The 14,411-nt window shown below is 40.4% G+C and overlaps 2 protein-coding genes across 2 annotated transcripts in view; both read right to left on the bottom strand.

Moving 5' to 3' along the window:
- Nucleotides 1–11,455, bottom strand: part of LOC124551215 (probable H/ACA ribonucleoprotein complex subunit 1) — a 47,425-nt gene extending 35,970 nt beyond the window's left edge. The window contains exon 1 of the mRNA XM_047126205.1: nucleotides 11,184–11,455. Within this exon, the coding sequence (XP_046982161.1) occupies nucleotides 11,184–11,455 (272 nt within the window). The remainder of the gene's footprint in view (nucleotides 1–11,183) is intronic.
- The window catches only part of LOC124551077 (gastrula zinc finger protein XlCGF7.1-like), a 430,243-nt gene continuing 427,271 nt past the window's right edge, over nucleotides 11,440–14,411 (bottom strand). The window contains exon 7 of the mRNA XM_047125998.1: nucleotides 11,440–11,461. Within this exon, the coding sequence (XP_046981954.1) occupies nucleotides 11,455–11,461 (7 nt within the window). The 3' untranslated portion in view covers nucleotides 11,440–11,454. The remainder of the gene's footprint in view (nucleotides 11,462–14,411) is intronic.

Here is a 14,411-nt window from a genome sequence, read left to right as displayed (position 1 = left end):
CAACCTGGAGATTGTGAATCCCCTGAAGTAATATTGTGTTGGAAGCATTGGAATCAATGATGGTTATAAACATTTTAACAGCCCTTATACACTGATAACTTCTGCCTGGAGGGCTCACATCAGTTAAGTTAAAAATATGGTCAGTGTAATTTTGCATTCCGTCAGTATTAGGTAATAAGGCGAGACACTGTCACTTGTGTGAAACTCAATGTAGGTCATACGTTTAACACTTTTGTAAAATGGTGTATATTTTTCGAAAATATGGGGTTACTATAGCCCGACACAAATTAACCCCAAAATGAAGATGAAGTGGTGCTAGAATGTGATGGTGATTCTGAAAGTTTTTCTGATGTGTAAGATGATGTCCAGCACCACAAAATGTTGAAAGAAATTAACAGTTGGTCAACATGGTACAGATTTATATGATAAAGAACAATGTTCCAGAACTGGGGCTAAGGTGGGTTTGTTGTTGTTGAGGTCTTCAGTCCAGAGACTGGTTTAATGCAGCTCTCCACGCTACTCTATCCTGTGCAAGCTTCTTCATCTCCAAATAGCTACTGCAACATACATACTTCTGATTCTACTCAGTATATCCATCTCTTGGTCTCCATCTACGATTTTTACCCTCCACACTGCCGTCCAGTACTAAATTGGTGTTAAGTCCCATAAGATTTCACACACATTTGGGCATTTTGAACTGAATTGGTGATCTCTTGATGCCTAAGAACATTCCCTACCAAGAAATCCCTTTTTCTAGTCAACTTGCGCCACAAATTCCTCTTCTCCCCAATTCTGTTCAATACTTCTTCATTAGTTATGTTATCTACCCATCTAATCTTCAGCATTCTTCTGTAGCACCACATTCCGAAAGCTTCTATTCTCTTCTTGTCTAAACTACGAGGGCCGTTCAGAAAGTAACCTCCGGTTGATTTAAAAAAATACACCAAGTTAAATAAAAATATTTTAATATATACATCTTACAACTACATCTTTGCACTATTTTTCTACATAGTCTCCATAGCGATTGAGGCACTTATCGTATCTCTTCACAAGCTTTGAAATTCCTTCTGTATAAAAATCACCCGCTTGTGCCTGGAGCCAGCCTGTGACCGCATCTTTGAGCTCTTCGTCGTCATCAAACCGCTGTGACCCGAGCCATTTCTTCAAATGCATGAAAAGGTGATAATCACTTGGCGCCAGGTCTGGGCTGTAAGGCGGATGGTTGATAACGTCCCAGTTAAAGGACTCAAGAAGGGCCGTTGTTCTGCGAGCAGAGTGAGGACGGGCGTTATCGTGCAAAAAAACGATACCGGAAGTCAGCATACCACGGCGTTTGTTCTGTATAGCACGTCGTAACTTTTTTATTGTTTCACAGTACACGTCTTGATTAATGGTCGTACCACGTTCCATGAATTCAACCAACAACACCCCTTTGGCATCCCAAAACACCGTTGCCATCAGTTTTCTGGCAGAAAAATCTTGCGAGGCTTTTCTTGGTTTGGTAGGCGAATTTGAATGTGCCCACATCTTTGATTGTTCTTTTGTCTCTGGGTTCACGTACTTAATCCAGGTTTTGTCACCGGTCACGATTCTGTTTAACAATGGTTCCCCTTCGTCCTCATAACGTGACAGAAAGTCTAATGCAGAGGCCATTCTTTGAGTTTTGTGGTGGTCGGTAAGAATTTTGGGCACCCATCGTGCACAGAACTTACGGTAACCCAATCTTGCTGTCACTATCTCGTACAAGAGAGTCTTAGAAATCTGTGGAAAACCAGTAGACAACTCTGACATTGAGAAACGTCGATTTTCACGAACTTTTGCATCAACTGTCTGAACGAGTTCGTCAGTCACCAATGATGGTCTACCACTCCTCTCTTCATCATGAACGTTTTCTCGTCCACTTTTAAATAAACGTACCCATTCACGGACAACTCCTTCACTCATAACTCTTGGTCCGTACACGGCACAAAGCTCACGATGAATAGCTGCTGCAGAATATCCTTTGGCTGTAAAAAACCTTATGACAGCACGCACTGCACATTTGGCGGGGTTTTCTATTGCAGCACACATTTCAAATTGCCACAAAAACTAAACTAGCGCAGGTACGACGTTCACTCGACCACGGCTTGATGCCGACTGACCTGTTGAGTGCGTGAACGCACAGATGGCTTCGCTACTCCCCCCACAACCCGCACTGTGACCAATCGGAGGTTACTTTCTGAACCGCCCTCGTATTTATCATCCATGTTTCACGTCCATGCATGGCTACACTCCATACAAATACTTTCAGAAAAGACTTTCTGACACATAAAGCTATACTCGATGTCAACAAATCTCTTTTTTTCAGAATCGCTTTCCTTGCCATTGCCAGTCTACATTTTATATCCTTTCTGCTTTGACCATCATCAGTTATTTTACTCTCCAAATGGCAAAACTCATTTACTACTTTAAGTGTCTCATTTCCTAATGTAATTCCCTTAGCATCACCTGATTTAATTTGGCTACATTCCATTATCCTCGTTTTGCTTTTGTTAATGTTCATCTGATATCCTCCTTTCAAGACACTGTTCATTCTGTTCAACTGCTCTTCTAGGTCCCTTGCTGTCTCCGCCAGAATGACAATGTTTCTGGAAAACCTCAAAGTTTTTATTTCTTCTCCCTGGATTTTAATTCCTACTCCAAATTTTTCTTTTGTTTATGCTTGCTCAGTATATAGATCGAGTAATATCGAGCTTTGAGGGTGTTAAAGTAAACTATTACAAAAGTCCTACTGCAAATGGCCAGACAAGGTGACAAACTTTTTCATCCTCGCTAGGATATTATAAGAATTATCGGACCAACTTACTAACAAAATGAGGCCATTTTTAAGTACCAGAGCCTCAGTAATTTGTGTAATAAGACTCATATCCTTATTCTACAGTAAACATATTATATATTCTCTTAGCAAATAGTTACCATAATGTAACGTGTTTCTTGAAAATTAAGTAGTCATTTGATGTACTATACAACACTTTTATCATTTTATGAATAAAGTTCAATGTTCCCTGTCCTTACCTCTACTCCTTATACTGCTGAATGTCTGCTCTAGAGATAATCATTGAGTTTAATTTGCCTCAACATAATATTACAACCTTTTCATGAACAAATCGCTGGGTGGGTCAAAGTGGCCCTTAGTATTGGTAACATTGGCCCGCTTTATTCTTATGGAATCTCAGCTATAGATGTGATTTTTTTATTTATTAAGTTATTTAATTGATGGTTCAAGTCTTTGGCAATATTAGAAAAATGTATTTGGAATTTCGTATCTGCCACTATCCTTTTTTCTTGCCACATATAAAGGGACAAGCAAAAATTGAACTAAAATAACCCCAGTTTATTGTACTTCAATAATAATTGTTCTGAACACAATGCTTTTATATTACACTGTTTAGAACTTTTTACATAGATTTGGAATTTATAGGATAACAATTCCAGCTTATTTAAAACCTTTAATACTACAAGATAACAAAAATTACTAATTTCTCTGTTTGCATTTCTTTAATATATCGTATCTAAAATTTATATTACCCATAATTTGTTTACAATTGTAATTTTCTTGCATATTATAAAGATCACAGTTTGCCAATTTCATGTAAATTGGCATCACCATTCCTCTTTATGAACATTTCGAAAACTGTTGAAAGGTATAATTTCATTCATTCATTATTTTCACTCAAAAAAGTTTGCATGAGTCCAATTGCAGTCGAAACAGCAAATTTTTCTGGGAATTGGTTGTATTTTGTTAGAAGTATGTGAACAACAGTGCATCATTTCTTGCTTATGTACACCAGTCTAGAAAAATATTTATTACTGAAAATATTTACGTGTAAAACCGACAAATTATCAAACACTCAAATCTCCAAGAGCTTACATACAAGATGTAACAGTTGGCTTCTAGACTCTCTTCAGGAAAGACAAGTATGTCTTGTATTTAAGTTAATTGCAGTTTTGGGACTTCACTGAAATTGGCAGCAATGTGTAATTATATTTCTACATATAAGAAGTTATGATTAAAAATAAATTTAAAATGAATATATTGAAATTATTTTAACAGTTCGTTTCCAAACAAAGTTGTGCTTCAAAAACCAACGACAACGAAGTATGAAATGAATGTGAGGTAAGTATATATTTTTAAAAATTTTATTCCATCCATTTACTTGATTCTTCAGGCTCCTTACAGTCGGATGCAGAACCATACTACAATCACAACTGTTTCGTGTGAGAAATCATTATTATGTTGCTGAGAAGAAAAATTATAATTCTAATTTTACTTTCTTCTTTTGCATCCTATTGCATTGAAACTAATCCTTATATATTCCTACTTGGTTAACCACCTAAAACCGCGAAATGTAGGAAAGCTATCAGGACAGACGATACACGTGAACAATAACATACAGATTACGCAAAATAACTGACTCCCCATCTAAGTGCAGGTTATCGCAGGTCTCTGAGGTGAAGTAGGGTACCGTGAGATTGAGAGGGGAAGAGAGAGAAAGAGAGAGAGAGAGAGAGAGAGAGAGAGAGAACATACCCGTTCTCAAGAACAGTATCCAAGGAGTTCCCATACCTCTTTTGACTTTGAACAGTTGGGAAAATAAATAGTTGCTGTATAGATTTCCCTTTTTGAAGCTGACGAAAGTCTATCAGCTCAGCAGTATCCAGCGAAATCCATTCAGAAATGAGGAGCTGAAGTTAAAGCACCGCAATCAACAAAACTTAACCGCATGAAAAAATATTAGAAAATGAATGGATGTAGAGGGATTTTTGTAAATGAATTGTCTGACAACAAGGACATCCAGCAGCGATTTGCCGACTGCCGTGCTTTGTTGACACAATTTCGAAATGCCACATCTCGCGCAAGTGTATTACTTTGAGATAACTGTGAGATATATCGCCGTTCAACATGATAATGTGGTTTTCTGATCCAAAGAAAATCCACATTGTCCAAGTGTTGGGAAGAAACCCTTCTCATTTTATGAAATGGGCCAGGATATCATCACAATACCTCTGTGGACCACATTTTTTTCGAAGTTTATGTGAATGGAAATTATTATTTGGACACGTTGCCAGGGTGATTAGTATCTCAGTTTGAAGACAAGGGAATCGTGAATGAAGTGTGGTTAGGGTAGGAAGGACCTCCAGCAGCTTGACGAACGATTTCGAGTCCACTGGATTCGACAAGGCACAGTAACATTTCCCATCCTATTGAAATGGCCACGATGAAGCCTGGACCTTTATGGCGGACAACCCATTATTGGGATATGAAGTTCCATGTGGCCCAACATCGGCACAAGACTGATCAATAACTATGAAAAAGCGTTGAGGAAGTCTTTTGAAGCAAAATTCCTGAGATGCTTCACTAGGTCTCTGGCAAGGCAGGATGGAGCACATACAAATCTGCTGGGTATGTGCCACTTATAATTAAGTAATGCAATAGACAATGTACTATTGTGACTTTTGGTTAGGGGTACTTTTGGGACACATTGTACATCACTAAAATCAATGTGTCATATAATAATTGAATACATTTGTAGCTCAGTGAATACCTCCTCTATGAACTCAACCCCTTATGTTCATGAGATCCAGAAGGCCATAGCTACCACACCCAGATTAATTCCATGTTCCTTCAGTTCTGAAAAGCATTTGGTACAGTCCCACACTCTCACTTCATGAACAAAATAAGAGCTTACGAAATAGCGAACCATCTTTGTGATTGTGTTCAAAATGTCTTTGAGGGTTAAGTGTAACATGCCACTCTTAATGGCAAGAAATTGTCAGATATAAAAGTTGCTTTGAGAGTACTGCAAGGGAGTGTTATAGGGCTATACTAGTTATAATGAGTGGTTGTTATAAAAAGTGCCCCATCGTCTTGCACGAAACAGCAATGGAAAGAGTCAAAAAGAAAAGTCCTTTAAATATATGACTGCAGACAAATATTTGTTGAGAAGATTATCTGATCAAAAGTACCTGGCCACACTATTGTAATGCTGAATTGAACACTAGATGTCACGAGAGATGAATGCATCATTATGAAAGGAGGTAGGGAGTATCGTGTTGTCAGCAGAGAAGAAGTAACAGGAGGATGCGTCTGTCAGGAGGGCTCACTCGCTTTGAACGTACACTGGTCATTGGATATTACTAAAATAACAAATACATCAGGGACATTTCAACCCTTCTAAAGCTGGCCAGATCGACTGTTGGTGATGTGATTTTAAAAAAATGGGAAAGTGAGAAACAACCACAGTTAAACAAAGACCAGGCAGGCCTCCTACATTGACAGACAGGGACTGTCTAGCAATGTGGAGGGTGATTGTAGAAAGTCGTATGCAGTCAGTGGAGGGAACTACTTGTGTGTTATAAAGTGCTTCTAGACCAGCGGTTACCAATCTTTCTTAGACTATTACACCTGTGTGCAGTCAGACATTAGCTAGTACCCCGCTCCCCCTGCCATTTGTTGCGATGCCCCATCTCTTTGCGACATCATCATCAACTTTAGCAGCTAACTAAACTGTAGAATGAGAGCCTTTTCTTGGAACATTTTTATTTTCAAGATGATGAAAGATGAATGGTATTTAGTTTGTGTGTGTTAGAATGAATGATGAAACAATTCATGGTGTATCACAAGTGCTACCCACAATTCCTTCTCAGATAATAAAGCTAACTACCCACATTGAGGCTAGACACTTGCTACTAAATTCTCTTCCCCTGGATTACTCCTCTCCATTGCAGCACTTGCTTGACCTACACACGCAACCCTATTTAAAGTCAAACAAGGTTTGTAAATCACTTGGTTGCTGAACTCCTTACTTCTGAACTGTCAGAAAGTAGACAACTTAACATTGGTAATGCTTTGTGTGTAACTGCCATAATAATAATAATAATAACAATAGTAATACTGTGTACAGCACTATAGTAGCCCTTATGTAGTTACTGCTGTGTCTCGCTGTCAATTAATTCATTTATCTTTTGAAGCGAGTAATGGGGCAATTTCTGGACTACTGCAGGTACTATCTACAACTTGGAAAAGACATTTTCGTGAGATATGTAGCATTTGTTTTATCACTTTTACCATTCAGTGAAGTACGGGACAAATCACAACATATGTGTATAGTGGGTGAACTGTGTGAGGAACCTGTAACCTCCACCACATTAATGGTACTAAATGAGAAAAAGTAATTAGTGATAACATATAATCAATATTAGAGTCTTACGAAATCATGATAATATTAATGATCTTTTGAAAATAATTAAGTTTCGTTATCGAAACAGAATTGAATCGTTAGTTTTTACCCTTCAGAAAATTTGATTTTACCCCTCAGAGAATAATTATCACCAAGTTGGAACCACTAATCTAGCACAATGACTGTCTGTAAGGAGCTGAAAAGAATGGGATACAGTGGTCGGGTAGCTCTTCATAATCCACACATTTTTGTAGTCACTGATAACGGACACTTGAGATGATGCAGCGGACGACTGGAAGCGTGTTATTTGGAATGTACCCTGTGGCAGTCCAATGGAAGGATTTGGGTTTGGTGAAAGCTCGTAGAGCGTGACCTGCCTCATGTGTAGTGCTGAAACTTAAGTATAGAGAAGGTGGTGTTAGTGTATGAGGGTGTTTTTTCATGGTTAAGGTGAGGTCCCCTCACTGTGCTTAAGAAAAACCTAAATACGGAAAGATCTGAAAACATTTCGTGGCTTTGTGCACTTAATACAGTTCAGAGAGGACGACTGTATCAGGATGACACTGCACCCTGTGACAAAGCAGCACCTATGAGCCAATTGTTTGTGGACAACCACTGAAATGGACTGGACTGACCAGAGTCCTGTCGCCAACTCAATGGAACACCTTTGGGATGAATTAGAATGTCGAATTCGTTCCAGACTCCAGCATCCAACATCACTAGCGTCTGTGGATTCAGCTCTTGAGGAAGAATGGGCTTCCATTCCTCTACAGACTTTCATATACTTCATTGGAACTGTCCCCAGCAGAGGTCAACCCATCATAAAGGGTGTACACATGCCATATAAATGTCCAATATTAGGTATCTGCATACTTCTGATCAGATAGTGTATGCACCGTCCTGTGCTATGTCAGTTACCTGTGTTGACACTATAGGAGGTGCTCAATCTAGTTACTACTTTCTTAAGTGTCCTCCATCCCTGTTCCCCAAGTATGAAAAATCACATGAAAAATCCGGTCGCCCTCAGATTTGGTCACACACATGGGTCACATCTCCTGTAACATTTGAACGTTGTCTGTTATAAAGGGTGTTAATAAATTAGTTATACAAAAGTATACCTTTTATTGTGAAAAAGGTAAATAATTTACAGAAATGTTTAATACAGGACTGAATGCAGTACATGCTCAAGTTTTATTTACAAATGTTCACTGTGGGTGCCTTTTGTAATACGGCAAATGTACCATCAGCAATCAGTTTCCTACTAAATTCTATGAAGTAAATCTTGATGTATGGTGACAGCTGCTTGTGTTAGCTGTTGTCGCAGCTCGTCGATGTTTCCCTGAAGGGGAGGAGCAAACACTCTGTCCCTGATGTACCCAGATAAACAGAAGTCCTCTGGGGCTGAGCCAGGTGATCTTGGTGACCAGGATATTGTTCCACTATGTCGAATCCAAGCATCTATGGAGCTATGTGACAATTTCACAGTGATGATGTGGTGGTGAGCCATCTTGCTGGAAAGTTAATTCTGTGTGAATATCCTATTGTAATGAGGCATTAGATAATGTTCAAGCATGACCATGTACCATATGCCAGTTACAGTTGTCTCAACAAAAAAGAAAGGGCCATAAATCTTGTCACAGCTTACTAGAAATAAAATATTCACCTTAGGCAAGTCCTGCATATGTCTGATTAAGTAACATGGTTTCTGTTCACCCCATATCTGTGCTACATTACTACATACATGGAAGTAGTGATGGGGAGCTCGTGAATGAGTCGTTCAAATGAACGCTTCACTCCTGTGAAGTGTGAACTAACCATTCAATTTCAATGAACTGGTACTTCAAACTCTTCACAGATAGCACACTCCACACTTTTTTCTAGTTCACTCACTCTCTTCCCCTCTCCCTCGCCCACGTCACTCCTCCTCCCATCACTTCACTCCTCCCTCTACTGCCTATCGACGAATCACGCGGTGTTAGTGGGGAACGATAGGTTTAGGACGGGCGGGGGAGGTGAGGGGTGGGGAGAAGGCAGCGTCAGCTGCTACCTGCAGTGCTGACATCATTACCCGTGACTATTTGTGCAGTTACACTTCGCGTCTACGGGTAGCCTACCGTTGGCAGCGCTTGAAGACAAATGAATATTAAAGATAGAAACGAAGTGGCTATCTGTGTGAGCACGCACAGCAAACATGAAAATAAAAGGTTTGTTAATAACACTGAAAGAGGGATTTTACCTGAAATCGTACCAGTGACTACAGGTGACAGTTTACGTTTTGAATCTAGTGGGTTATTATTGTCAACAAAAATAAAATCTACAGGAAAACTTCTGAATAATTACTTAACGTAGGTATATAGACTTTGTGACAGCGTTAAACATACTCATTTTATTTTGGATTAAATTTTAAAAGGAACATAAAATTGGACTGCATTTCGTTGGTAGCCCTATTTTTCAGTTCATGAATACAACAAATAATGTTTCATTTGGCAGATAAAGACTTTTTTGGGCGCTTCATGAGAAAATGTCGAGCAAGATTAAATGTAGTACCTTCTTTATATGTGACAGCCTTCTCTGTTTATCTTTCCTTTGTCCCCCTTTTTTTTCTTTATTGTCGTTTTGAAACCTTTATACAGGCAGGCCTGCAGCAGCATACTATGCCGCTCTTTGGCCGCAGAGAAACACAAAAGATAGAAACGAAGACAATTAGAGAAAAAAGATGGTGGACATATAAACGGAGCCAAACACTTTTTAAAATACAAGGTGCCGTTGACGGGCGTAAAGTCCAAGATAAAATTGTTCAGACACTTGGACACAGACAGAAACGCCCTTTGTCCCCTTCGACCATGCTGTATTTAAGATAATTCAGACGCTGTAAGAGCGTAAAACGTTGCGTGCACGTTACTCCATAGTTCCGCCATCTGTTGGTAAAATTGTGAAGTATTACGAAGGTTTATTGTACGAGCGAGGTGAAGTGAGCGTAGCCGCGGCTGAGCGGCGAACTGGGCAACTTCGCCAGGCTTCCGCACTTCACGAATTAACTACTTCATTTGAACGCTTCACGGCAAAGAGTGAAATGAATGAAGTAGTTCACGGGAATGAACGAGTTCGACCCACCTCTACATGGAAGGTGGCTTCATCACTGAACATAACTTTATCAAGAAAATCATCCTGAGTCTGCATTTTGTTAAATATTTCTACACAAAACTCAGTTTATTTTTCTTTATCACTTTGTCTTAAAGCTTGCAACAGTCCCAGTTTGTAGGGCTTGAATGACAGGCGTTTCCATAATATCTTCCAAACTGTAACACTTGGTATATCCAATTCTATTCTGTCACATCTCATTGATTTACCTGGACTATGAATGTAAGAGTGCTAAACTTGTTCAGTTACTGTGCCAGAGACTGCTGGCCGACCCTAACCTGGCATCCTATGTGACACACAGATGGTTTTGGTGAAACGATTGTACCAATTAATAACAGTTTGTCTTTGAGGTGGCGGTCTGTAATATTTACTTGTGAATTGTCTCTGAACTGTAGTACTGAATCTGGATTCATGACACACTGTAACACTGAAAACGAACAACACTGCAAACACACTGTACCGTTATATGACTCCGTGGTAACTGTTGGAGTAACTCATTCGCCACTTCGCGGGAATGAAAGGAACGAACAATGTTAGGTGTCGAATAAAAGTTGAAGATATACTGCATTCAAGGCTGTATCAAACATTTCTGTAGGTTATTTACCCTTTTGAGGATTAAAGATAGCTTTTGTATAGCTAATTTATAAACAGCCTGTATACTTTCCTTACCACATCACAAGCGCACAACAGCACAATATGCCATTAAATGTCGCAGTGAGCAGTGGTCATACTGTTTCGGCACATCAGCATATGTCTCAGGGAGGCAGTAGAGGATTCAGATGAGGCTAGAAGAAGATGACTTGCTGGGCCTGTGCAGCTCACCTGTTGTTCTGTGGGGGTGGGATGCTGACAGTGCCATATGCCCCAGCACTGATACCTCCATCCCCGTTCCCACCACCGTTGGCAGCGTCCGCGCCCTGCCTGGAAGACCCTGCCTGCTGCTCGTCCCCTCCCCCCTCACCTTCCCCTCTTCCTCCACCTTCCCCACCCCCACCTGACCCTGGCCCAGTGAAAGGTGTGAAGTCCAGCTGCTGCTGAGAGTCTGGTGGTTCGTCCTGAGCAAGTACCGCCGCCACTGCCACCAAACACACCATCAGCACCTGCAACACCACAGGACATCACTCTTACTTCACTCCCATTATCATTCTTAATACAGCCACATCTTATGACATCCATTCATTAAACCAGCAATCAGACATCTACGAGGGAAAGTCATAAAGTTTTAATTACATCGAGAAAATAGTTTAAGTTATTAATTTTTCATATATTTGGAGGCACATATCTGCAGTCCTAGCAGAAATCCCAGTGGGATCAAACAGCATCAGAACTCTTGTATTACTTTAAAATCATGCAAATCTTCCCATCAGAGTTCTATAGAGTTTGGAAGTAGACGAAAAATTTCAAACCATACACACAATACCAGAGAAGGAAAGTTGCTACTCACCATATAGTGGAGATGCTGAGTCACAATAGGCACAATAAAAAGATTCACACAATTAAAGCTTTCGGCCATTAAGGCCTTGGTCAACAGTAGACGCACCCACGCACATGCGCGCACACACACACACACACACACACACACACACACACACACACACACAGGATAATTTCTCACTGAAGCCTTCACTGACCATAATTATCCTCCCATCCTTGTACAAAAACAAATCTCCCATGCCTTATCTTTCCAGTCTCCCACCACCTCCCAAAGTCTGACAGTCTGGCCACAGAGGAGGATTCCCCTCGTAACTCAGTACCATCTGGGACTGGAGCAACTGAATTACATTTTCTGCCAGGGTTTCAATTACCTCTTGTCATGCCCTGAAATGAGAAATGTCCTACCCACTCTCCTTCCCACACCACCTACCGTGGTATTCCGCCGTCCACCGAACCTACACAATATACTCATCCATCCTTACACAACCCCTGCTCCCAATCCCTTACCTCATGGCTCATACCCCTGTAATAGACGTAGATGCAAGACCTGTCCCATACATCCTCCTACAACCACTTATTCCAGTCTGGTCACTGATATCTCCTATCCCATCAAATGCAGGACTACCTGTGAAACCAGTCATGTGATTTACAAGCTAAACTGCAACCTCTGTGCTACATTCTAAGTAGGCATCACAACCAACAAGCTGTCTGTCCACATGAATGGCCACTGACAAACTGTGGCCAAGAAACAAGTGGACCACCCTGTTGCCGAACAATTCTGCCAAACATGATATCCCTCTTCTTAATGTCTGCTTCACAGCTTGTGCCATATGGATACTTCCCACCAACACCAGCTTTTCTGATTTGCGCAGGTGGGAGCTTTACCTGCAATACATCCTATGTTCCCGTAATCCTCCTGGCCTCAACCTTCGTTAGTCACTGTCCTCACCCATCCATCCCCCTCGCTGTTCCCATTCCAGCACTACACAGCCGTCATTTCACCGCCACACCCAGTCTTTTATTTTCTCTCCTTTCCGCTACTTACCCCCTCCCCCCTCTGCATCTTCTCTCCTGCCCTCCGTCTGAACTGCAACACTTGATTGTCAGCCACTCCCACCATTCTATCCCTCCTCCTCCCCACACCAGTCTCCTCCTTACCCCCCACCCAGTCGCCACTCCCATCATGCACTGGTGCTGCAGTTCACAGTGTGGTCTCAGCTCTCTGAGACCGCAGATGTGTGTGCAAGTTGCGTTTATGTGAGTGTGTGTGTGGGCATGTGTGTGTCTACTGCTGACAAAGGCCTTAATGCCTGAAAGCTTTAATTGTGTGAATCTTTTTATTGTGCCTATCGTGAGTCAGCATCTCCACTATATGGTGAGTAGTAACTTTCCTTCTCTGGTATTGTTACATTCCATCCTGGATTTTCCATTGTTTGATGTAAACCATACACACATATACATACATACAAATGCTGACAATGTGACTACTGAATAATGTAGGCTACATTTAAATAACATTATTTATCTCCGCATCTGTATACAGGGTGACTCACGAAGGCAAGCAGATATTTGATATGTTATTCTACAAGCAAAACTAAAGAAAAAAGTTCATATAAACATAGGTTTGCAAATGTTTAGTTACGGAGTTAGGGCTAACAAAAGATTTTATCTGAAATGCAGCAACTTCGCTAATACGAAGCCATCACAAAACTGTACAAGGTTAAAGTAAAGCACGATTCCCGTTTATTTTGTTGTTATTGATCTGGTGGATCAGTCAGACGGTTAGCTGCACTCTGTACTGAAAATATTGAGTAAATGCGTCAACGATGAACTTTGAACGGGTGCCATGGGACATCCATCCCGAACAAATGTAACAAACAAAATAAGAATAAAAAAAAAGTGGTTAGTCTTCGCGCTTTGCAAGAGGGACGTGCACGAGGCGACGGTTCGAATCGTCATGGCATTCATTCTCTGCAGTAGTCGAAGAACAGGGAGTCACCTTCAATTTTGTAGTAAAAATGTAAATTCTGTGATATTAAAAAAAAATTGCACCTACTCTATTCGTTCTTGCTACATTAGCAACGTCTCACCACTATGCAGGTTAACTACCAAATGGTGACTGCAGCTCGAAGCACCAAAGTGGAAAGTAATTGCGGGTACCTTACCAGATTGCATGTATAAGAGATTTCGCAATTCATGACAGGCATCCGTTTTCAGGAAAATTCTACGTGTTTCTTTGCTTTCTTGTCGATAGTTATGAAAATGTTTGTTCTAATAATTACATTTAATTAAAAATTGTAACTAGTCAAATAACATGAAATTCACTAGAACATCATGCAGATACACGTGCTTTTTTTAAAAATTATATTACCTCTCACATGTCATATACATTAAATAACATGACCAGTGATGAAAAAAATATAGATCAAAATTTAGGCTGGAGTGGGAGTCGAACTGTCGTCTATTCACGTTCGTCTTACGTTGCTCAAACGCTAACCACTTTTTTTTCTAATTAATTCCTCTGGAAAGTATAAAAGTGATTCAAAAATAAGGAAGGAAAATTGCCACTACCACCTTTGCCCCAAATATAAAAAACCCCTAGTCCTACTCCCAATA

This window comes from Schistocerca americana, chromosome 9 (genome assembly GCF_021461395.2).
Source record: "Schistocerca americana isolate TAMUIC-IGC-003095 chromosome 9, iqSchAmer2.1, whole genome shotgun sequence".
Classification (NCBI taxonomy): domain Eukaryota; kingdom Metazoa; phylum Arthropoda; class Insecta; order Orthoptera; family Acrididae; genus Schistocerca; species Schistocerca americana.
This window is presented reverse-complemented; position numbering and strand designations above follow the sequence as displayed.